At 40.1% G+C, this 25057-nt stretch overlaps 1 protein-coding gene across 1 annotated transcript in view; it reads right to left on the bottom strand.

Annotated features, from left to right (window-relative positions):
* Positions 1-8038: 8038 nt before the first annotated feature.
* Positions 8039-25057, bottom strand: part of LOC139717215 (uncharacterized) — a 34109-nt gene continuing 17090 nt past the window's right edge. Inside the window, exons 2-7 of the mRNA XM_071628715.1 lie at positions 15935-15997; positions 12638-12689; positions 12232-12376; positions 11598-11756; positions 10672-10725; positions 8039-10303 (exon numbers count right to left, since the gene is read on the bottom strand). Coding sequence (XP_071484816.1) covers positions 8911-10303; positions 10672-10725; positions 11598-11756; positions 12232-12376; positions 12638-12689; positions 15935-15997 — 1866 coding nt within the window. The 3' untranslated portion in view covers positions 8039-8910. The remainder of the gene's footprint in view (positions 10304-10671; positions 10726-11597; positions 11757-12231; positions 12377-12637; positions 12690-15934; positions 15998-25057) is intronic.

Here is a 25057-nt window from a genome sequence, read left to right as displayed (position 1 = left end):
ATCACAAGAAGTGATAAACAGTTATTACATGTGATGTACAGAATTGTAAACAGGACCATGTCATACGAAACGTAAGTTACATAAATAAGTTTCATTTAAAGTCTGCTTACACGTTGGGAGAAGAAAAATCAAAATCAAATGTATCCTGTCCGAGAACAAACTTCACGAAACGTATACCGCGGTGTTACGAAACAGCTCTGTTGTGGAACAATAAATTTATCAGATGATGCAAAACAGTCTTCTCCATTGCACTGAACTGTAGCATTGCATATAATCAACCATTTCTTTTCGTTTTGTTGAGGTTTATGAAATTCATAATTTTATTCATTTTTGTTATGATTCCGTATGTTTTCCATTTGTTTGTTGTGTGTCTTTTTTTTTTTTTTTTTTGGTTTACTAGTGTATATGTCAAAAATGATAAATTTTGTAACTGTATGTTTTTTTAAACTACACGGACTCACAGAAGAACAGCCATTGGCTGAAGTGAGTGATCCGTGGTAGAAAAAAAAATATATAAACTCAAACTCAACTCAAACTCAAGTAATGAGTTTGTCGTTTGTTTTTTGTTATATTATTTTGTTCTGTTCTGTTGGGGTTTTTTGTGTGGTTGTTTCTTGAACGAATAGACCCTATCCTGTTGGTTCTAGTACTATATAGTGTCCAAACCAAGGATAGGGGACGGCAAACATTCCCATTAAAACACACCTTCTGTTTTCAAGTGTAAAGATAGAAATGATGTCTGACACTCTTACTTTTTTCAGCCTATACACCGAACCATCATATATACCATGAGGCGACATGAAGGTGACGCCCCTCCCCTAACAGGTGTACTCTGAGCTTCGATTTCGCTAACATCATATTAGGATACCAAACCCCGTACAGTCAGGGTGAATTCTGATCAAAAGGAATGAGACAGTTGGTGAAGATGGTTATTATTGTCCGCTTTGCATGTCTCAACACATGTTATCTATTTTAACGGAGAGGGGTGATTTGAAATCGCCATGATGCAGAGGAAGTTGGTAAACATAACTTGATTTGAATTTGGATAAATGAATAAATCACAGGCCTATATGAATATAAATAAATATAGTATTTATATATATATATATATATATATATATATATATATATATGTAAAGTAATGTGATAAAATATGTAATATATGTGTGTTTGTGTGTGTGCGTTTATGTGTGCGTGATTGTTTTCGTTTGTCACACCTTCAATCGATATGATATTACATACTGTCTTGTACAATATTTTGACATCTCGACATCCTCTTCAAAACGTCTGTCCTCATTTTGCAATGGTTGTTTTTACACCTGTTCCGTTGCTCTATAAAAGAAGATCTCTGCTTGTTTTGCAAGCAGGAGTAGGCCCTACTACAATAATTCAAGGAGCTTTTGGATTCAATACACGATAATTCGCGTGAGTCATCCCTAGCTACCAGTCACGCTCGTTTTGGCGTGACAAAATGAAAAGGTCCCATTTCACCCCCGACTGGAGACTCAAGGTGTTTGAGCGCAACGGGAAAGCTTTGAAGGTCTATTTTCACAATGAAGGATGTGTGCAGTTCAATGTATTATGTTATATTCGTGACCAAACAAAAGCAGGTGGATAGATAGATAGATAATGGATGGATAGAGAGAGAAGATAGATGGATAGATAGATGGATTGGTAAGTTTAGATGGAAGGATGGGTAGATGAATTACAACAAATATGTATTTAAATGAATGGATAGAGATACATTAAATAGATCGATGGATATATAAGTGAATACATGAAAGATGAAACAACTAGGAAGCAATAGAATTAGTCAAATGAAGACATAATACTAACGTGATTGATAATTGTGTCCAAACAAAAGATGAGAGAGACTGAGAGGAGTCTTTCAACTTTTATTCCATAAGTTTATACTAGGCCTACGATTTGAAACTCATGTATCATGTGTATAGGGCCTACTGCAAAATAACAAAACCACAAACAAACAAGTTTCAAGAATTTCTTCCTATGAGACTTATACGGAAGATCGGTCACCGTGTGGCTCAGTGGATAAGGCAACGAGTTCTCAATCATGAGGTTCGTGGTTCAAGTCCACCGGCATCAGCGATCCCAGATGCTCAGATCTTCAGTGCGTGGTCATTCGCAGGGGACTTCAATACATTATAAAGCAGTTGGTCCCGCGGTTGCTTGCGTGATGAAAACGTCGGCGGCCGCGTAAAATAGATCCCAACTTAAAACTTAAATCATAATACTGGTCAGTGTAAATTAGTTTGTCTTACTTTTTCCTTGTAAAACTTTTGTTCTGTCCCATTTAGTACATTCTGACCAAGAACAAACATGATTCAGAACCTGCACCAATGTGCAATGCACACGAACTCTGCAGTAGGCTACGTGATTGTATCGAGGTGAATAAAATATATAAAATCTAAAAGTAAGGCTTTTTTTAGGACCGTGTTATGACTCCAGCACCCCAACTGTCCTCCACCCACAATTCTTCTATTTCTGTCTTGTCCTTATTATCACTGGAACTAGCTCACTTTGATATCTTACAAATTCGAACAGAAAGCAAATACTTCTGCCCCAGCGTCGCTCCAACTTGAGTCAATATTGACTCTTCCGGCAATTTGAATGACCAACTATTGTCCCTTCCAGCTCCTTTCGAATCGCGACCAAAATTTGAATTAATTCAAATGTAAACAAAAGTAACGTTCAATCAAATGACTTTTCAAACAGCTTGTCATACAAATAATAGGTCAGACTAATATACATTCGTCCAATGGAGGTCATCATTTCAATCAATACGCGCCTTAAACGAGCTGGACCGCCGAAATGTGAAATGCCCGCCCGAGTGTTGCAAGCATTATTCCATTACTTTCCATGATCCTGACATGATTTCAGTCCACAGTAGAGGGCAGTGTGGTTTCCTACCACACTCATTAATGGTGTACCCTTCTCATTCAAAGTATATATGTCCATACATTTTTAAGCATTTAAACACAAACTTTCATTATCAAGAAGACAAAAGGTAACGACGTTATTATACATGATTGGATGGCTGTATCTGTATCATGCATCTTTCAAACGAGGGACTTGATTTGACTTCCGCTATTCTAGAAAATATCCATTAAAGAACTCTAGCACCTCTCGACCTCTTCCCTGGGGAAAAATTAACAAAAGTTGACAGTAACGGAACAAAATGCTGCATATAAGCTGAGCTATTGAACTTTTACAGGGTGAGGCATCTGCGTAGGAGTTTTATTTTTTTTTCCACTCATTACAAGTCAAATATTATCTTTCCGTACAAAGGTCGCAACGGCTGTGTGCAGCTCGCTAGACGCGTGCATGTGAACCACTTGTGTTTGTCAGCCAGCCATCAGCCGTTCATAAAGGACTCACCCTGACTGCTTGTGTTTTAGTTCATAATGAGCAACTGGACACAAGCAAATTATAATGGTATATCGATGTTTCGCTGTCTTGATATTGTAAAAAATTGTTGGCTGTAGCGCTGACATCGATCCAACGATTGAATCGAAAGCGTTAGAATAGCACTAGGAAAGCGAGATCACTTATTTATCATCTTCGAAATTTTTTTACCAGTAATATATAATGGAAAAGGATTAATACATGTCATCTATTCAGACCTGATGAGAGTAGTTCCTATACAGAGAGAGGGAGGGGTGGAGCAGGAAGTGAGAAAGAGACTCTGTTTTCTGAGACTAAAGTTCCAGAATCAACCAAAAGCTTTGGCCAAAAATCATACGGGTATCGTTTCACAGTCATATTCCTAGCATCCTTCACTGACGACCAAGAATTACTGTCCTCTCGATCTCAATTGCAGTGATCAGACATCAAAATGATAAAATTCATATAAAGATCTTACTTAGAATAAACACGTTAAACACTTACAGCAAGTTTATCCTGCTCTCTTCATTATACATCTTTATCACCACACAAAATCCATCTTCAACGTAAACATTTTTTTTTTTAATTCTTATCATCAGCGTGTGAAACTATAGCACTTTCGCCAACAGATGGCGGAATTCATGGCACCAGGCCTCAGTAACAGGGTGGGCGTGTCGGCTGTACGTCTTGCCATGCGATTATTGCAGAAATTGAAACATGATATGTTCGTGTTTTGAGGACTTGGTCATTATCGGTGAAAAACAGGTGAATCTTGGAGCTACTAGACAACAGATCACCTAATCAAGCGAAGAGGTATCCTGAATGATGTCTGACGGTCCCGAAAGGTCATCTAAACTGTGGTGCCGTGAGGTATGTCGTTCATCGCACCAGCAGATATCGAACCAGAATGCCATTAAACAAGGCATGTCCACGAACCTCTCTGCCTTGCGACAGAATACATATTCTAGACTTGGCGCGACTGTTATCTTATCAATATTCATCCAGTCTGACCGGAAGGTGCACGTATTGTCTGCTCTAAGATGATGTCCAAGATGCCAAATCGATGAATCTCCATTTGATTTAGCCTGGAGCGAAGAATTTTGGATTGATCCTATGATTCGGGTCCTAAGTGGACGTAAATCCTCACGGTGAAAACTTTGAACTTGACTGAAGTTTGAGTTTTAAAGGTAATCCTTGCAAACTTGCCATATACTCAGTAGATACAGCACTGTGATACAGTCGCAGAAGTTGTTACATGTACACGAATAAGTTTGTAAACCTCTTTGGATTCAGTAAAGTTATCGTGTAAATGTCAATAGAGGGCGTTACACAGTTACGGGTTGCAGCACTAATTCTTCACTGTAAAATTTGCCTGCTTATACAAATTGAAATTCTTCGTCTGTTTTCAAAATTTGATTTTTTTTCCCGAATTCACATTACAACATGGACTTCTATTGTTCAATGGGTTCTTTCATTCATATGGGTATATGGCAGACGACCACGATGACACATGGACGTTTCCCGCCATTGTGTAGCAGACGAAGCGTGCCTACTGTTCTCCATGGGCAGCGAAGGAAGAAATCTTGTTTGACGGTAACGGTCTCGCCCCGCCAAGGACGAACGATCTGCCTCAATGACCAGCGACTCTCTCAGAAAAAAAAAGAAAAAAAATCCGTGGTAATCATTTTTTTTTAACGTTAAACTAGATGTCAAGATTTTTTCATTCATTTTTTCCTTTGGAACATTTTCTCAGAAAGATGGGGAAAAAAATCAAGGTTACCAGATTTGAGAGGCTCAACGACTGAATCTTACGTGTAGGACTGACATTTATCATCAAAATTTGTTAAAATTCTATCAAGCAATGGAACAAAAAGCGCACGTTCAAATTTAATTAATCTGCATGTGATGTGTCTTGATATTGTTTTTTTTTAACTCAAAGGTAATACTTAGTGTCAAGTTGTGTGTTAGCGATATACCCTACACAGAAGACTGCTGAAACTGATGCCATATCCGAAAGTTTTAGATTTTGTAAATAAACGATCGTATTTAGTGTTAAATCGTTTTACGGGCAGAGTTTCATACCCTTGTCCCGCTCATGTGCTATGGACGAATTTTGCTAACATAAACACATAGGCCTACATATACATTAACAATAACACAGTTACACTTTTTTCATTATTCATTTTTCGAATTTCATGCAATGATGCTTGGCCCTGTTGCATAACGCAGTGAGGTCTATCATATATCTTTGAATACTCAATTGTGATTGGTTGATACCTAACTTATGTTTGATTTGCTGTCTTACGTTTGATTGCATCTACTGTATTTGTGCAACAGGGCTCAGAAATCTGAGTCACAAAGAAGCAAATGCATGCGCTCACGCACGCACACACACACCTCATACACAAAATGATAGCAGTTATTCCACTCACTAATGTTGCTTGACCACAGAAATTTAAACATACTTTTTTTTTTTTGCTCGTAAGCTAAAGAAACCCGGAAATGTACGCAGAAGACCTTTGTTGTTGTTGTTGTTGGTTTTTGTTTTGTTTGTTAGCTGATGAAACCCGGAAGTGGCACCAAAAATGCCTCCCTCCCCCCCCCCCCTTTAAAAATTGTGGCGCCGGCTGTGCGCAACACCTTTGCACACTAACACGCTACACACACACACACACGCACACACACACACACACACACACACACACACACACACACACACACACACACACACACACTTGCACGCTGACACACACCAGGGAGGTGACACCTCCCTGCACACACACAAAATAAAACGCACTAACAAACATACGTGTACATTGACACGCATCACAACCATCACCTCTCCCCCCCCCCAAAAAAAAAAAACAACAACAACAACAACAAACAAACAAACAGACTACAAACAGGGTACAAACTGACCTTACGTATACTCAGTGTGCAATAAGCTGATTGCGGGATGTTATGTAATGAAACTCTTGGCATTACCAGACCATTACAATGCATCAGCTCTTTAGAGCAGTGCAGTATTGTCCATATTTCTTGCCGACAAATGACGTCACATCCCGAGCATCATTCCTGGAGCCTTAACATAATATATTGTCTGTTCGATTGACTTAAAAAAAAAAAAAAAAAAAAGATTTTCTTCATGCGTATTCATTTTTGGCTATGAAGTGCTGGAACGTATGATGGAGCAAGTCCAGACGATGATGATGATAATGATGATGATGATGATGTTTCCTTTACTTCATTCGGGTTTTTTTTTTAATGAATAATGTCCAGTTTGTTTGTTTTTTATCCGTAGCATTTCTAGCAATAATGAAATTACATAATTATCATCCACGAAGTTTGATTTTTTCCAACTAGTGCACACACACAAACACTCTGATTATGTAATACGAAAAATAACACATCTTGAGAAAACTTGCAATGCTGTGTTTACAGAGACAAAGCAATGATATATTTCGTAATTGCCATCAGAGCAATATGGAGTTTCAAGGTGAAGTGGCACGTACACATTTTGTGTTCCATTATAAACACTTTACGATTTATACAAGAAAATGACAAGTTAATAGGCCTACTCATGTGATTTGCCCTTTATTCCAACTTGTGCATAATGGAAGTTCTCCCGTTTCAAGCCTTGTACGATATTAATTTAGCACAGGTAAAATTAATATCGTACTAAAGTGTTAATTTTTCGCCCAAAGCTGTTAATTGTAAAGAGGCATAGTAGTAAATTGTAACATGTTTATTCCTACACATTTTATCGACGCAATTATCATTGCTAGACACACCGTGCCATCAATACTGATAAATTTAACCAGACAATTTAATGTGCACATGTACTATAACAATGTCTTCAGGAGCATAACATACTGAGTACTAGTAACATCACTGGTAGTAGAGGTTGGTGTATAGCATCGCTATGTCAATGGTGTGCGGATGTACGCCCTCTACGTCATAAGTGAGCACAAGGTGTTCCGTAGATCATCTACCAGTACTAGTATGTGACTGGGACATGACATTGGAAATAATGTAGGCACTGGGATTATACTTGCAACCGGATAGGAACTTAGCATGAACCAAGCCTTCAACTATGGGTAAGGCAAAGCTATTTAGCTTTAAGATAGAAATTCTGCCAATTAACAATTCAGTCTTATCTTGCATTCCACAATCATGCTTGATGTCAGCAAAAAGAAGGTTTATCTTTGCATAGCACAGGTAACACTGGTAAAAAAAATCAAGGGAGTATTTGGCTGAACACCCACGTAGGCATATAGCACAGGTAACACTGGTAAAAAAAATCAAGGGAGTATTTGGCTGAACACCCACGTAGGCATAAATAATATTTCAAATCAGCCAAACCTCAAGAATCGAGATATCATATATTACTTCGGAAAATGGACTCATAAAATCTGGACAATACATACTTAAAATAATTACTTCTGTAGCACCCGAGATAAATCTCTTACAATTCAAATGCAAGACATTGTTAATATACACAGAAACACAGTCTTGAATATAGAATTTGCACTGCTGAATGTTGGACCATAAGTCAGGATAGATATACAGAGGGCGCCCTTCGCAAAAACAAAGTGTTGGAGGTGAAGCTTTTATTTGCGCACCCATTCGCCTATTACATTCTCCTATAGCCCCTGTGAGATTCTTTTTCATGAACCGGTAAGTGAAGTGCGTAGTTAACAAAACCAACACATTGTGATTTTGTGCGTGGCCCGGTGTAAAAGGATGAACCTCTCGTTAAGCGAATAGGGTTTGTCGGTAAGTTCAACTCGAGTTTTAGCATGATATTTTGCCACACAATACGAAGACACTGTAAAATAGCTACTGTGCATCAAAATAAACTTGTGTGTCCATTTCACCGTGATCATTTCATTTGATATTGTGCTCAAAGTGTCAAAATAATGTGTAGCACGGCATTAAAAGCACAAAGACATCCACGTGGTTGCTCTGTAGATCATTATGACTGATGATAACAATAGGAAATAATCAGCATTTCACTGCCTGAATCTTCATTATCATCTTCCACTTACAGTGTGTATAACAGTTACACTTCAATCTCTGTGTAGGGAGACATATACTTGAAAGTTCCTATGTTCAGTGGTATTTGCTTACTTTGCAAAATGATACGGGGCACTTAACCTGATTAAATGTACTGCGTACAGAAAAGCTTGTCCAGGGTTATGCATTCATAGATCATGTTATGTAAAAGCCTTTTAGGTGGGGAATATCTGCGGAAGAAAGTAAGTATAATTAATCAGAATTAACTGCATGAAGGATTTATTTCAATGAATTTGGCTGACAAAAGTTGATGTTTCTGTCAATTAGTAATGACGACTTAACAATGGCCTTCTTATGTGCCAAAAAGTAAAGTTTTTATGAATACAATGCGACATTAATGCAAGCATACACAATATGAAGTACTGAAATGAGAGGACGAAATATTGATATCAGTGAACAACAGAGCAGACAACGTGCACTTTCGAGCGCTCGTCACCTCGCGTGTTCACTGACTGGATCAGCTTGCGTAGAGGGCGTACTCTCTGAGAAGGGCACATCGCCTTCTATCCACGTGATATCGTCCAAGATGCTTTCTCCTTTGACTACCACTGGCTGAGGCACGTTCTCCGGAGCTTCTTCAGAAGAGCCCGATGTCGACGGGGGCAAGGACGACGACGAGTCGGATGCGATGCTTTCATCTGACGAGTTTGCAGTGATGACTTCTTCCATGTTCTCCGCCTCCTCACCCGATTCATCGGAATCGTCCTGAGGTCTGCTCGCCATATCATCATCTGATATAGCGCCCTCTTGGTCCATGGATTCATCATCACTACCATCGGGATCAGCATCAACAACATCATCATGACCATCACACTGATCCAATGATGGTGTTGTTGGAGGTGCTGCAGGCATGGTGTGGTTACTCTGCTCAGAATCACTTCGATTCGGTTCCGCAGACTTCTCTTCGATATTGCCGGTGTCCGTCGATTGTCGAGACGCGTTGGATTCATCGATACTCCTCAGCGAACTCGCACTGGAGGCAGACGACAGAGTTGCTTTGCGGCCCGATAAGCGGCCGAGTCGCGCACTTCCCAGCGACGAACGGTCCTCCTGAATGGCAGATAGTTGGCGCGCTCTTTGCAGCTCGTTCTTAAATTGTTTCGTTTTGTTCGTGAATCTCTTCCGCGTTCTGAGCAAGGTGAACTCTTCTTCCGACTGCTTTTGCCGTTTGGCCTCTTTATGAGCCTTCTTCATGTTCAGAATTTCATCTTTGGACGATGTTCTGACAGCGGCAGAATTGTTGACATTTGTGTTTGTTGTCTTCGCAGTGTTGGCGTCTGTGTTTGAAGTAGACTCTGTTGTTTGTGATGTGCCGTCTGTTTCCTTCGTGTCACCTCCAGATAAGACAGACTGAATCGGTGGGAGAGGATTCAAACTTTGCATCGTCATTTCCTCGACCGATTTATGAGATGGCATACCCGAATTGTCCCGATTTGGAAACTCGAAGCGAGATTCGGCGAGTTTGTTGGCATGCTGGAGCTGTAGGCGATAGTTTGTCACGGAGCGATCTTCGGCCTCGGGTAGAACGGCCGGTTGATGATGCATGCCATCCAGCGGCGGGCGCCATGTTTTCAGTTCGACTGGTGATTGCTCGGCCGTCTTGTCGCTGTTCACGGGCGGCAATACCTGGGCACTCGACATCGTCATCACTTCTTCCTGCGTGTCTCGTTGATCCTCGGAGTCTGCCATGGTGTCTGGGCCGAGTTTTCGGTGATTCCTCGCCGAGTCTGCCATTCCGTCTCCCTCGTTGCGTTGGAGAACCAAGACGAATGGTCCTTTGTCCTCCCTCTTTGGTCTCTGAATAGGCTTCATCATCACCATTTTCCTACAAAAATCATACAAAAAATTGGATGGAAATATAATCGTGTGGGATTAGCGGCATTGAATACGGGTGAGAACAAACACGTCGTTTCAGTTGTAATTTTTGATGCTTAGTTCATACTCATAAACAACGGATATGATTAAGTGCCAAATTTCACATTTTATTGCCAGATATTGGTATTAACATGCTGATTCTAACAAAGATAGAGTAAAGCAGTAAAGATACAAAGGGAGTTTTTAATGTTTCATAATATGGCATGTGCGTAAGGCAAGCACAGCATACAAATTTTAGGTCATTCAAATCATTGGTAAGAAAAAAAAAACCCTACTCTTGAGAGAGACGAGCTCTTGAGCGTTTATGGTTTTACTCACTTGACAAGGGAATTTTGCGGGATGGCGAACGGGGCCACAGGAGTCTTGTAAGCTCTGCGGCGAAGAGAATCAGACAGGAAACAACATTCTTTTTTAGTCATTACCAAGAATTCAATTCATCAAAGATTATAGCACCATCATGATTTCTCATATTCAATGGGTCGGACTTTCAGGGGTAGATCGGAAATACAACAACCCTCAAACCTTTAACACTTTCAGAGAGCAACCTGATATCATAAACAACAGATACATTGACAACCACTATCTCCCCTAAATTCTACGGAATCCTGATCTGGGGTTCTCCTTCATTTATTCAGCTTTTTATTATATTCTATTTATTTACTTTTTTCAGCGGGTCATTTTTTTTTCTCAATAGGAATATCACTTAGTCGAGTGGTATCTGTTGTCCGAGTGAATTCATTCACATAATTGTATTTGCAACGAATGATATTGTTCTTTATGACATTTTCCCGTTTTTTATGACGTTACTCAATATGAGGATGAGCCCTTTGCTTATCATGATCAAGGGTAGCAATTTGCTCTTCTTCTGTTCATGTACACTGCCACCATAGTTTTATAGTATTTATTCATGTATGAGGAAGATACAGGAGATTCTGGACCCCTCGGTAGAACAGCTCCACCATGAGGGCGGAGCTCAGTAGGGCTATCCAGCCGCAGTTTCATGTACTTTGGTGATAATTTCTTTGTATTATTCAATAAGAAGTGATGTACATATTTTTATTTTGCGGAAATAAAATCAATCAATCAATCAATACAAATGAAATTTCCCCAGTACACAAACTTTCCTTAGTTACAGTAAATCCCTGACTACAAGTTAAACACATTCGACAACCCATTACAAGTCGGTAAGGCTGCTTCTAAAAATCAGACTGACAAGAGTTCCAAGTCGAGTGACGGTCTAGTACCTGATGGTCATTGGTGAAGCCTTGGTCCCTAGACCAAAGTTCTGTTCCTTCCGGTGTAGGACCCGATCTACAAGTTCTTGAAGCGGCACCGTCTGGTTCTTGCTGATCCGTGGAGAGCGACTATTCTGGAACGCGTTTAACCGATCCTGCTGCGTTCGCCTACATAGACGATGGACATGGAAATTCGGTTAGGGGTAAGCGACTCTGCCTTGAATAGATTCCAGCTTAACTTCTGTCATTTCTTGCCTTTTAGCATGAAAGAAACAGTCACTGTTTACATACTTTAACATACCATTGCAGAGCACGCCAAGGAGAAGTATTGAACTACACTGATTTCTAGTATTGCACACAATCATAATCATGAATTAGATTTCAAATGCGCAAAAACTATTATACATACATCCTCTTGTGTGCCGCGAGAGCTGCTGAGCTGCTTGAAGTAATACAATCACTGAGACAAAAAAAAAAAATGTATCTAAGCTTTATAGATATAAGAATCTCTAAGGGTAAGTCGTTTCACAATTTAGGGGCTAAAAACTACACATGCAAATACTCGATCTCATATGTAAGGTTAATTTTTCTTTTGTGCGCATTTAAGCCCAAAGAAATTTTAGCGAGTGGCTTGATAACTCACCAGTAGTTGCCGCCTTGCAGATCTTTGGCAGCAACTTCCATGGTTGAGGAATTACCAAGGCTCGCAGATAGACTGATATCCCCTTTCCCATCGAGTAGCGTGCTGCGGCGCTTGGAATGAATCAGCGTAGAAGAGGCACCATTCCCTGTATTAAGAGTAAAGCGTTGTCAAAAGACGGTCATGAAATTAATGTGGTGTATATTTATAGCTGCTGACAGAAGGAAAGCGATGATAGGTGACGGTATGTAGTTCAAGAAAATGAAACAATTAGAGTCCAACCGTGCCGATAAAGACTGTGATGTGGCTACTGTTGGCGGTATATTCGATATCAATGTTGCAAGATTAGGATGAGTCGTAAACGTTCGTTAGAAAGTTGTATCTTCATAAGAAAACAAGTATAGCTCACCGTTGATTCGTTGTCGCATTCGAGTCCGTAACTGTTCCTGAGCCTTGTCACGCTGCAAGTAAAGAAGGAGAACATGATTACCCCGTGATTTTATTTCAATTTCCATCGAGTTATTCGACTTTTTTTTTTATTATAAGACAAAGTGTCCGCCAGTAAGGAATATGAGATCATCTCTTCAAATTCCGAAGTCATCAGCTTGCACTCAAAAAGGCGTCCATAATGATCATTGCTGTCATTAAATACAATGAAGTTTTCATGAAGACAGTTGGATATTGTATTGAGAAAGTAACAGAAGGGTGGTGTGGCACAATTACATTTACGCACTTGCAATTTATTGCTGAAATATAGTATTACTCAAATTACCTAACAAACAAGTCTGTAGGCCCTCTAGACAGGATTTGTAGCAGTCACTCAAGACAACGTGGGATCTTCACAATTTAATTAAATGACAATGGCGATACCAAATTCCGTAAATTGAACGCTTGAAATATCAGTGAATCGACATTCACTGACTCGTTATGGGATGTCTACCTTTAAATTTTGATGAGATAAGGGGCCGTCTCCTGAAAAGCCGAAGTCGAGTTTCAGTATGTGAGTGTCACTCGGTCAGTCCACGTGGGGTAAAGTTTTAAATGGAACTCCTACCATTTCCAGCAGACAAAGACACCCAGGGGGTTTAACCGTATAGGAGATTATACTCTTCTGATATCACCGCCAGCTCGTATGAATCAAAGCACAATCTATCTTTATGATAATATTGTAAGTGTAGTGTTGATATATGGCACAACCACACGTCTATAACTGACATGGACAGTTGCCGTACAAAACACACGTCTTGATCGTATTTGCATATCATGGTCAATCTTATAGTGAACTGAATTTTGTGAAATATTGCTTCACTGTCTTATATTGATGGAAGAAATTTGGACAGAGACAACATCAACTACAAAAAAAAAGACAAATTCGACGTTCAGATTGTCCTGTAACTGATCTCTTCTCAATATCCTATTGAACTGCTATACAGCGCAATAGACAATTTTTGATTAGATTTACTTAAACATGAATCAGTAGAGGATTCGTGAAAATACAATTGTAGGAAAATGTCTGAATTTGACCATCACAAGAACTTGTCTTGATACCGGTACATAATATATTTCACTTGTGCAGTCTTTAATTTTTGACTCGATGAACTTTGACCTCTTGATTTGCAATCCGCTCTATTCATCTTCAAAAATGATCGTATACGTTTGTAAAAATACAGCGTACATTGGACATAACAGTGATCCAGTCATTGCAGTCGCAGCTATATTCATGCTGATATACTAATGCACTCTGCGAAATTTGATCCATCTCGCCCGATCACATGGCATGTACTATAGAGGGCGTATAGCATTTACTTGAGGGGGCACGAAGTTATATGTTAAGGGGGTCTAGAATAACGACTATCCATAGGTGATGCCCTTTGGTAATTCATAAAAACTTATGATAAATCCAATATGGCGTGTTTTTATCATGGCATGCTTATGAATTGACCTCCCGCGTGGGATGAATGATTTATTGGCGGTTTTCGGAGATTTCTGACGCTGATTTGGCGTGGGAACTCTTTCAGACGTTGTCGCGCGTGATACCAACGAAATTGCTACAGTTACAGTCATTGCCAATGCATTATCGCTTTGTGAAATCTTTTTCATACCTTAATTGTGTTGATTTAACGTGCACTATGAGAAACTTTTGGACCATGCAGGAGGCTTACTCGCACCACCAGGAGGATACCCCCCCCCCCTTTAACTCTTTGACCTTACTCACATACCATTCAAATCATATCTGATGAGACTTTGAATCGCCAGTGTGGATTACAGTCCGAAAGATATCAGCCACGGCTTTTGCATATCATTATCTAATTTGATAGAGAGGAGCTTAGTGTAGAAACTGAATTTACAGAGGAAAGGGAAGAATACACGTGTCAAGTATCGTAGCACTATATCAATTTATTTGACATGGATATCAATAGATGCATAAAATATAAGTAGACTTGACTCAAGTGCAGATAAGGTGAAGAGAGAAACATATTGGATATTTTCGTTGCTTAGAACGAGGCTAAAACAGCAGTGCTTGAATTTGATCATCTTCTTGTAATCCATTTCACTAACAAATAGAATGTCGGTGAGACGATATTGGTGTTAACTCCTAAAGAAGCTGCATATACGGGCATGAGTGGATTCTGATTTAGTACACAATTTGACTGCCGATCCGTTGTCCTCTGATACACTAGACAGGCTGTATCAGACCCGAGGGAATTGAATGGTATCAATTATTTTTGGAAAGAGACTCAATAACACTGACAAAGAACGAAATCATACAGCCTTCTTCCATGGAGGGCTTATTGGCATAAAAGCGCATCAGCTGTGGGAGGTATGGTAATTACTCATCGCCGGACGCACGGCGGGTGAGTGACGGGGAAAGCCCGGGGACAGATTCACGAGCGCGTGGGGTCTAACCCCCTGGAAGATAATAATGAACTTTCTGTGTGACGTGACCGCCTTACGCGACATATCCCTTCCTACTGATGCCTTGCACATGGTTCAAAAACTTGCGATACCACTAAAAAGCCTTGTACCCTAATTCCCTTGGCCGCATGAACTTGGCCACGCGATTGACACGGATTTCTTTGTGGCGAAATCGCACGTATCCCACCCGGTTTAGTTTTTGTTTCAACGAACAGGTCAGTCTTGCTTTTCAGGTCGATTGACCCTCTGGATGCAGGCCAAGCCGAGCGAGGATCTCTTTTCTCCAGTATCGACTGACCACTTTCACCTTCTTTCTCTCCGCCTCTTCCTATTTTAGCTTGCTGTTTGTCAGTCACAATCTGAATTATTTGTGATAACTTAAAATAAAATAACACAATTTTTGATACGTTATAGATTGAACCTCTTGTACACATTCTCAATAAAGGTTGGTGGGCTCTTCTCCGAAATCCTACATAGGCCTAATACTACATGATAAAATTACCAGTTCTGTGTACACCTTTGGCGAGACAATAAAAGAGCACAAATATATTCACTGCATACGTTGTTACTTGCATGATCACAACAGAAGTAAAATAGATTCACATATACCGACATCGATTTACTTCAAGCCATTTTATGCAGGTTGGTACGCACCGTTTGAAACATAAACCTTTTACCAACATAAACTGTATGGGCTGTGAGTTTGGATCAAGAAGAGCGTTCTCCAGACTCCGTGCCAAATACACTGAAATATAGTAACAGGTTAGCATTGATTAGAAGCTGTACATACCTTGCGCTTTTGAGTGGACATCTTCTGGCCGCCATCGTAACTCCCGGCTGCAGGCCCGGCAAGCTGAAAAACAAATGGTAAAAATTATTGTAGGAAAAACATTAGACATTATCGCACGTATATCCTCATGAAATGAAGATTTTTATCTCAATTGTTTTGACTGTTTTCATTTCAATCACGACGTCAGTTCGAAGGTTTGAGTTGCGAGATATTAGCGTGTGATGGAGATGACGTTTGGTGTATCGAACGTCATTATTAACACATAACTGTTACTGGTTACGATCTTACGCCAAGGGGGAGCTGTCGTGGCTGAGCGGGGTTTCCGTGGGGTTCGAATCCCGCAGCCAGCCAGGCAGTACAGCGCCTTACGGCAAAGCACTTTATCGTCGTTTTTAAGCTTTCTTTCGTAGGAGACTTACAAGCCGTCGGTCTCATGTGTATAGGAGAGCTATGTCCTATGCACGTAAAAAAACCCTCTCACTTCTTTCGTAAAGAGCACAGTGAAATCCCCGTGAAGTGGTCAGTTTTAAAAAAAGATAATGAACAAACAAACGAACCGGCAGATATGCATATCTGCAAGAATCTTCAGGATTGAAGGAGGCAAATTACCCTAAGAAGAAGTAGAAGAAGAAGAAGAAGAAGAAGAAGAAGAAAAAGAAGAACAAGAAGAAAAAGAAGAAGAAGAAGAAGAAGAAGAAGAACAAGAAGAAGAAGAAGAAGAAGAAGAAATCGTACAATTACTGATGTAAACGTAAGTGTGGCGTCGTGGTTACTGCCTGGTCTTTCCATTCTGGGACGAGATTTTGACCCACAATCATTTCCCCCTTCCCCATGTAAGACAAGGATATTTTGACACCTCTTCCATAGGACTAGGGGTTAATACGGAGGCATGCCATCGAGAAAGTGAGATCTCACATCTCGTCTTTTCGCCTTCTCGGACCCGAATAGTTGAGAAGATGAGATTCCAAAGCTCGTCTTTTCGCTAAGCTCGGACCCGAGATTTTCTGACTCCGAGGAGTCCAGGAGACGAGATCTCGTATCTCGCCTTCTCGGACCCCACGAGGACGAGGTGACGAGATTCTCACATCTCGTCTTTTCGCCTTCTCGGAGCCGAAGAAGTCGAGAAGACAAGGAACTGTCTCATCTCCTCGGTGGCACTTATAACGTTCCGTAGGTTAACTATGCGGCAGAGCGCTCTGGCAGTGTAGTGCTTTCACTGAAGAAGCTACCCAAGGTAAATCATTATAGGACCCTACCTAGTTAAAATTTTTCATCAACACCATCATCATCATCTTGGATCATTCTTTATTGTCATCATTTCACTGAAAAGTCTTTATCTTCAGGCGAGTGGACGAAAACCTAATATATAATCGTACATTACAATAAAACGACAAGAAATTCAGTAAAATATTTTCTCACACCTGGCTCTCTGGGCAGGAATTTCATACGTGCCATTTTGATCCCTAACGGCATCGCCAGACAAACTTGCTAAAATTTCAGAGGGGGTACCAAAAAGCGCTATAACAGTCTATGTAATCTAAAACCTAGCTGTCAATATCGCTCCAGTGTGAGTGAGGACCAACAGGAAAAATTTTGTAAGACGATACAGACAGTAATATGACATAGAGGAAAACAAAGTCTTGCGCCATCATTGGTAGGCATATGGACTTCCTGCGTGTAAGACAATGGATATGCAAGATTAAGCAATATGTAAAACATCGATGTGATTTCTCAAGTGGCAAAATCTGGAAGTGGGGTGGAGGCAGCAGATTTATATTAGGCTTTGCCTGCGTGAGAAAACTACCGCGCAGGTGTCAGAAGTCGCCACCGGAGAGACGCGCTGCCAAACTAGCATCTTATGGTCCTGCGATAACTCGACGAAATCAAATTACACCCCTGCAGAGCTCTACGGCGTGCCGCGAAATGTCAGATTACATCTGACACGACAGACGGAATGGGAGACCAAACATGTTTAGCATGTCACGACGACGGCAACACGGAAAACGAATGAACTCGATCGGGCGGGCGAGAATGTCGCCGAACATTAGGCGATACACGGATTCTCCCGAGACATGGGAGGTAGCAAAGATAACGTTGTCAGGTGTGCCGCTGACAGCAACACGGGAATACTCCAAGATTGGGTCAACTTGGGTATACCCAGGGAGCGAAGTATGAAACCTCGCCTCCTTGGCATAACCAACGATATCCATCAATGTACGATTGCACTCCATTGTATGTTTGGATGTAAAGTGAAATCGAACATTGACTAAAATCTCAGCAAGGAAGGGTAAACAAAATTGTTTCGCGTTGAAAATAGACATGATTAAGGAGAACACTGTTGAAACGGATGAAATTCATTTTAAATGTGTGAGTCTTTCAAGACAGTGATGTAAGTGAAAATGCTAAGACGGCTGATGGAACATCATAAAATCGTATACACGAGTGATAACGATGTAATCCATTCATGAATGTATCTCTTCTTCGATGTGATCACTGTAACTGAATGTGGTTACAGTAGTTTATTTGTAAATACCATGATAGGTATGATAAATATTATGTAATATCATGTCTCCAGCCATTGAATTATTTGCCCATCGACAACTTGGTATCAAATGGAATATTAGGAACAAAAAGGAATGATAATTTGGATTACGAAGACACTATATTTATACGGCTCGAGTCTTAAAGATAACATTTCTATAATCATTTTGAGGAATGATGATACAAGGAGTTTTGTATCTATTTTTTTATCATCATTATGACAAACACTCGCAGCTTTGTGTTTCTTAACATGATTTCGATAATGAGCTCGGCATTCAAAATTCATACGGAATCAAGTGTATTGAGTGGTATCAGTTGAATAGTTACGAACAAGAAAGGCGTGTGAGACTCAATGAGCACTGAAGTGCACTTCCTGATACCTTGAGCTTGACGAGCCGAGCATGTCTTGTCGAGTGAACGTCTGCCGACATTTTGCAGATGATTCTAGAGGTGCATTGTGTGATGACTCTGACACCATTCCACACTCGATTTCATTCATTGGAGGAAATGACGAGTAAAAGGAATGTGTAGTCCCCAGTCCCGCAGATGACCAATGGTGTGTCTTAAGACAGTTTATGGCTCAGAACATCACCGTTTCTTCATTTCCGATGATGTCACATCTATCCAAGAAGAGCTGTCATGTTTTATCGTGTAAAGGCAGACACACTTGTTGACATGAGGCTGTCTGCTCGTCAAATTTCCTTTGCTTTGAGGAAGAGTTGGTCGTGTTGGTCGTTCTTCGACGAATTCCTCCTGGAATGTTTCCAATTGCATGTATATACGAGATTAACTTTGAGCTCCTGGAAACTGAATGTCTTCAGGGACTCATCCGTAGATCCGATAAGCTGCACAGACCTCATCCGGGTTCAGTGTGCTACGGCCAACTGATTGCATGTCAGGGCTGCGCATACAATTTGCGCTGCTGTCTTGGTGATCGGCCGACAATCCCTGAGGGGTATTTCAGCAAACATCAGCTTGTCAACAGAAATCCAACCAATATTCCCTCTCTTCTCTTCTGTAACGTTTAACAACATCAAAGTAAGGTGACCGTAGAAATCTTCGAACGAAAGATGGCGTGTCCAACTATACATGACAATGATAAGAGCATCAGGCTATAGGTGAGGTTGTGAGTCTCTTAGAAGCGTAACACCTCATTGCTTGTTCCTCTGATGTACAAAATGTACGTCATTGGACTGTGGTCACGATTACCGTGTAGTCATTTATCGATTGCATCTAGATAATCCCGATCTCCTTTTACGCTGACTTAGAGTATAGCCCCTTCTCTTTGATCGCTATCTCTCGATCGATACTTCGCGGGGGCACTGGCACGAAAGCCAACATTCTGTTAGTTGGACTCCCTTGTTTGTGGAATGTCTTGTTCCAGTCGTTTGGTCGCGGTGGCGTTGAAGACAATTGTTCACCCCTTTGAGCAGATAATCCTACAATACGACCACCTCGTCGCTCGAAGGACGCAGTTATTTGATGATTGCCCAGAGAGAAAATTATAATTATGAAAGCACTGTATCAAGCCAAACGGTGATAACACGGAAAAAATCCATGTCTTTAGGATCCATCCCTATTCGAGGATTTTGGAGCATGTATTCAAAGGTGACATAGATAACCTGTACGGCGAGATACTCTAAAAAACAAACAAACAAACAAACAAACAAACAAACAAACAAACGAAAACCTGTCTTTATTTATTATGCTCCTCATGCGTAGTCCCATGATCGCGGCTTCAATTATAGCTGTTGGCCATATATTTACATTTTAACTTTCCGAAATAATCTACATAACCATTGTCTTGCAATTCATGATTAGAAGGTGTAAGGTGTATTGTGTAGGATCAATGGTATGAGCTGAAAATGTCGCCATGCGTGTAGCCCGTGTTCAATGGTTCCATTGTCCGTTTCCTCGTGAATGAAGAAGAAACTACGTCCAAATAATGATCGCAATCAATTCGGTTCGAATCCCCCCTAAGTTGATTTCGATTGCACCCGGTTTGGGACTCAGCCGACGGGATCAATTATTAACAGATCCTTACAATCCTCTCCCCACCTGTCGAATGAGAGAATGAGTTTCTTTCACTACAATCAACAAAGAGTAAAGAACCATTGAACAGCAACGTAAACAAAACATACATTTCGATCGAACGTCGCTTTATATTGATGTGGACTCAAAATACATCCACCAACTAACATTAATCACATTCCCGCCCTTGGAAGTTACAATGGAAACAGGAGATGATAAAAACGTTGTCACGCAGCCATAAACTATTTTCGGATTGGCCAGTCTCCAATATACCCTGAGAAACATTTCTGGAGATGATCATAAAATATTCTTTTTTTTTCTGAGTGTACTAGATGAATGCATATAGAGCTATAGCAGTTGTAGCGCCATGATGAATATATCGAATGTATTGATCACGTGATATACATCTGTGGTGTAAAATGCATTATTCATAATGAGGTCTTCTTCTTTACCCAGGGTAGCCTCTACACTGTAAAAAATGCGACATGCGACATGTTTATGAACTAAACACAGTGTTAAAAATCTAAACACTTTGTTTAACATCTAAACACCCGGTGTGTATAGCACGTGTAAAGTATTGAGAGTTAAAGTGTTTAGCTTGGAGTGTTTAGTTGGAGTGTTTATTCTGGCTATGTCCATATATATGAAGAAGTGTTGGAAATGGTGTTTAAATTGCAATTTCCAGTTTCCTTTTATCACGAGAAAGTGGAAACAGTTACGACATCAAGATGCACTATGAAATAATTCATGTTTTAGGCCTTTCATGGAAATGCCTAATCAATAAGGAAAAAGGATAACCTAAAGATATGTAATTCAACTGTAATAAATTTATATTTTGGTTTCGCATGTACAGTTCTATATTTTAACTGCTAGAAAAAAAAAATGGGAGTTGCCTTTGTTAATAATTTCGTTCATGGTTTAGGGCATTACCCAAATGTTTGTTGGTTAGGCCTAAACACTTCTACTGTTAGGGTAAACAGACGCGTTTACATTTAGAACGCCTCGTAAACACGCTCTAAACACCGCACATGTTTAACATAAACACTGTGCTACTCGTACTCTACAAGTCAGCAGCGCATGCGACATGACGGCCGCGGCCACAACGCACGCATGGTGCCCTGTGCGTGCGCTTCTAGCGTACACTCGTGCTATGCATAATTATGACCATAATCAATGCACAATTGGCGGGAAAGGAGATGTGCGCGTACGTCCTGTACGGATGGTTCTGTCTGATTGGCTGGCTGGCGCTGCCCTAGCAGCGTGATGTGCGTAGGCCTACAGTGTGCGCATTCGTTAGAGGCTTGGTATCGTCCACTACACTGTCCTTACGACTCGATCGACTGCACTGACTGTACTGTCGTACGGTACTGCATAAAGCTGAAGGAGCGGATCTAGCTAAGATGGCGTCGAAGCGATAAAGTTCTAGCCTGGCCGGCCTGCATGAAAGCGGTAAGTCTGCTAAGTCTGCTAAGTCGGTGAATAACAAGATTTATTGCAAAATTGCCCTCGTTTAATGTAAAACTGTAGTAGGCGTAGAAATAGGCTACGCCCTGAGAGATTTTGCTCGTTTGTTTTAGTTTTCTATTTCTAAATCTAACGTTACTGGAACGGGGAACGCTCTAACTGTAACGTGTACGTGTTAGTGTTGTTAACGTTACAATATTCCTACGCTCTACAGATTACCGGTACCGTAGTTATGGGTAAACTCGGCCTAGCGGGTTTGTTTGTTTGTTTGTTTTTATTTCATATACATTGCATATACGTACAGAAGAAACCTGGGATTGCCTGTTCAGTTATCAAAATATGTCTGTTCTTCCACAGGGTCCCTAAACTCACGGGTATTACAACTCACTGTATCTTTAATTTTACGAAGTTATGAAGTATCTTTCATGTGAATGACGATGGGTTACTGACTATATTTTGAGTGAAATTCAGTTTTATTCCCTGTAAATTCTTCATAACTCAACAGGTGGTGAAACTTGAATGTAAAGCCCATTAGGATGTCTTGGAAAGGGATGCCGATGGCACCAAAGTGGGTGACGATGATGTCCTGACAACTGTTTAAATTCTGCAAGACATTACCTCTGCTAGCAGAGAACGAGGAATGGTGCAGTCAGCAGAGTAAATCAACTGGGGATAGTACATCACTGTATACTACCCATGTGGAAAGTGGAAATCAAGTAAGTACATTTACTCAAAATTGCAGAGCCAAATCAATGAATATTGTGAACTTAAAGGGCATGTACATGAGTTTCTATAAAATGCAGATTTTAGATGCTTTAAGTTCTTTTGTTTGTTTGTTTGTTTGTTTGTTGGGGGGGGGGGGGATTACGTACTCCCGACTGCCGAATCAAATCCATTAGCTAAAATAAATATGAAAAATTGATTTATTGCAAATATTGCTGAAAGTGTAAATTACAGATGTGAAAATCTTCACCCAAGAGACAAAGGATACAGTAATGGTCGTAACTCTGCTTGATAATGATGATGAATAAGAAAGAAGCAACAACAACAAAAAAGACTTGAATTATTTCCAGAAAATTCATCAAAGTAAGTAAAAACTGACGCAAGACACCTTAGTGCTAATGTGATGAAGGGATTCTGTCATTCCTTTTAATTTGAACTTGCTTATGGATTCAGTCAACTCCTTTGCTATCCATTCATTTTCAGAATCTAGGGAGCAGTTAAGTCCATTGTATTGGAAAGCCAACTGATTTGTTTTCCTTGTGTAATCATTTCTTTTTACCAGCACCAGTACGTCATGGAAGAATTGATCAGGGATCACGCCAAACCTGTCTGGATTAGAATGAAAGGAGATGCATGCGCTTACTTCTATACAACCCGTCTAAAAGTGCAAACATCTGAGGATTACAAGGACATTGCAAGATATACTGATATACAGTATATCTATAGGCCTACATGCCATATGAAGGAAATGAACCATGGATAATAATTTTGAATGTTACTAATCTTTTTCCCGCTAGCCATGTGATGTCTCAAATCGTCATGATGCACTACAGACCTATTAGGAGGCATCCCACCTGTTAGAGCAACCTTTCTATTGTTTTTTTTTTTTGTCTTCACTGACAGTGTGCATCTAACCCTGTATACTAGAATAAAGTAAATCATATGGGGAATGATAGGGTTTTGTATGCGATGGGGCTTCAGTTCTCAGTGTGTGTGTATGCGTGTGTGTATTACATAATGACGAACCTCTAAAGAAATATGAAGGTAGGGGGCCTGGATATAATTCTAAGAGGAATTCAATGCTTATTTGATGAAAATTGGTTTTGAAATGGCAGGGATATCCAAAACAAAGCGATTCTATTGTCCTCTGTGCTTACGATAATGGTCACCTGCATTCTTATCGCTCATAGTTATGTGTAATTGTCTTTTTTAACAGCTGGTACGTAAAATTGTAATTTTATCTAACATGTAAAGACACTTGCTCGAAATCGTTTTGCACTATTAAGAAAAACAATTTTATTAACTTCATTTTATTCATCAACCAATGTCCTTGTAATTCACTGTTAAGGTATTACTCAAGAACTTTGCTCGATTGGCTTTCTGTTATATCCTTGTGCAAAAAGGAATATAGAAATCAAAACAAATCAAATCAAAATATCAGCCATTTCATTTTTTTTCCCTCAGGTGCTTCCAATACAATCAGCAGATATTGGACGCAAATAAAAGGCCAGTAGTTGCATTTTTTTTTGAATTCTTTGCAATTTTCTTGTAGACCTGATAGAAAATGCAGTATTCGGTAGTTAATATTTTCTTTCTGAGATATTCTTGAAATCGGTCACATGGAGAGATGTATTAGAAATGTAGTACAACATGCATGGAGAATAGGGAGGAGTCTTGCAACTGACTGACAAATTGACAAGGGAGGAGTCTTGCTTATCACATCGCGTGTTCATGACAGCCTTGCATACCCTCCCGCCTCCAGTTGCAATGCATTATTTTAAAAAAAACTCTGCTGTGTCGAGATTGAAAGTAGCCCTCCATACCATGATTATGTGGAGTATGATGAGACTGATTAGACTCTAATAGACTATTCATGTATACCCATTGAGTTTGACTTCTTTCTCCAAGGTTCTAGCAAGGTGGAAGTTTTTTCTCACTCACTCCTTGAAATCCACTAACATTCTAATATTTCTCTCAAAATAGCAAAAGTGAAAATCCATACAGTACTGTTAGCCTACATGTACTTTCAGTGATCGTCGCAGTGAAAAGAACAATAATCATGTATGTATTTAAGTTCCATTATTGGTACTGATCAGGGAGTGCAGATGTTCACCACAGGCTAAATACAATGAAAACATTTTTTTTTTTTTTTTGGGTCTCCTTATGATGGAGTGCATCATCTACACTCCCTGATCAGTACCAATACGACCATTGTGCATGGTATAATTTGCCGTGAGCTAATCTGGTTCGGGTACACCCCAAAGCACTTTGCCAATAATTGATGCAATCGTCAAGGTCGGCATGGATTTGTTCATATATAGACTGCAGTTATGTTCCTGGAGGTGTTACATACATGTCAAGCTT

This window comes from Diadema antillarum, unplaced genomic scaffold (genome assembly GCF_040938485.1).
Source record: "Diadema antillarum isolate AM-2024a unplaced genomic scaffold, OU_Dant_1.0 scf00000072, whole genome shotgun sequence".
NCBI lineage: Eukaryota > Metazoa > Echinodermata > Echinoidea > Diadematoida > Diadematidae > Diadema > Diadema antillarum.
This window is presented reverse-complemented; position numbering and strand designations above follow the sequence as displayed.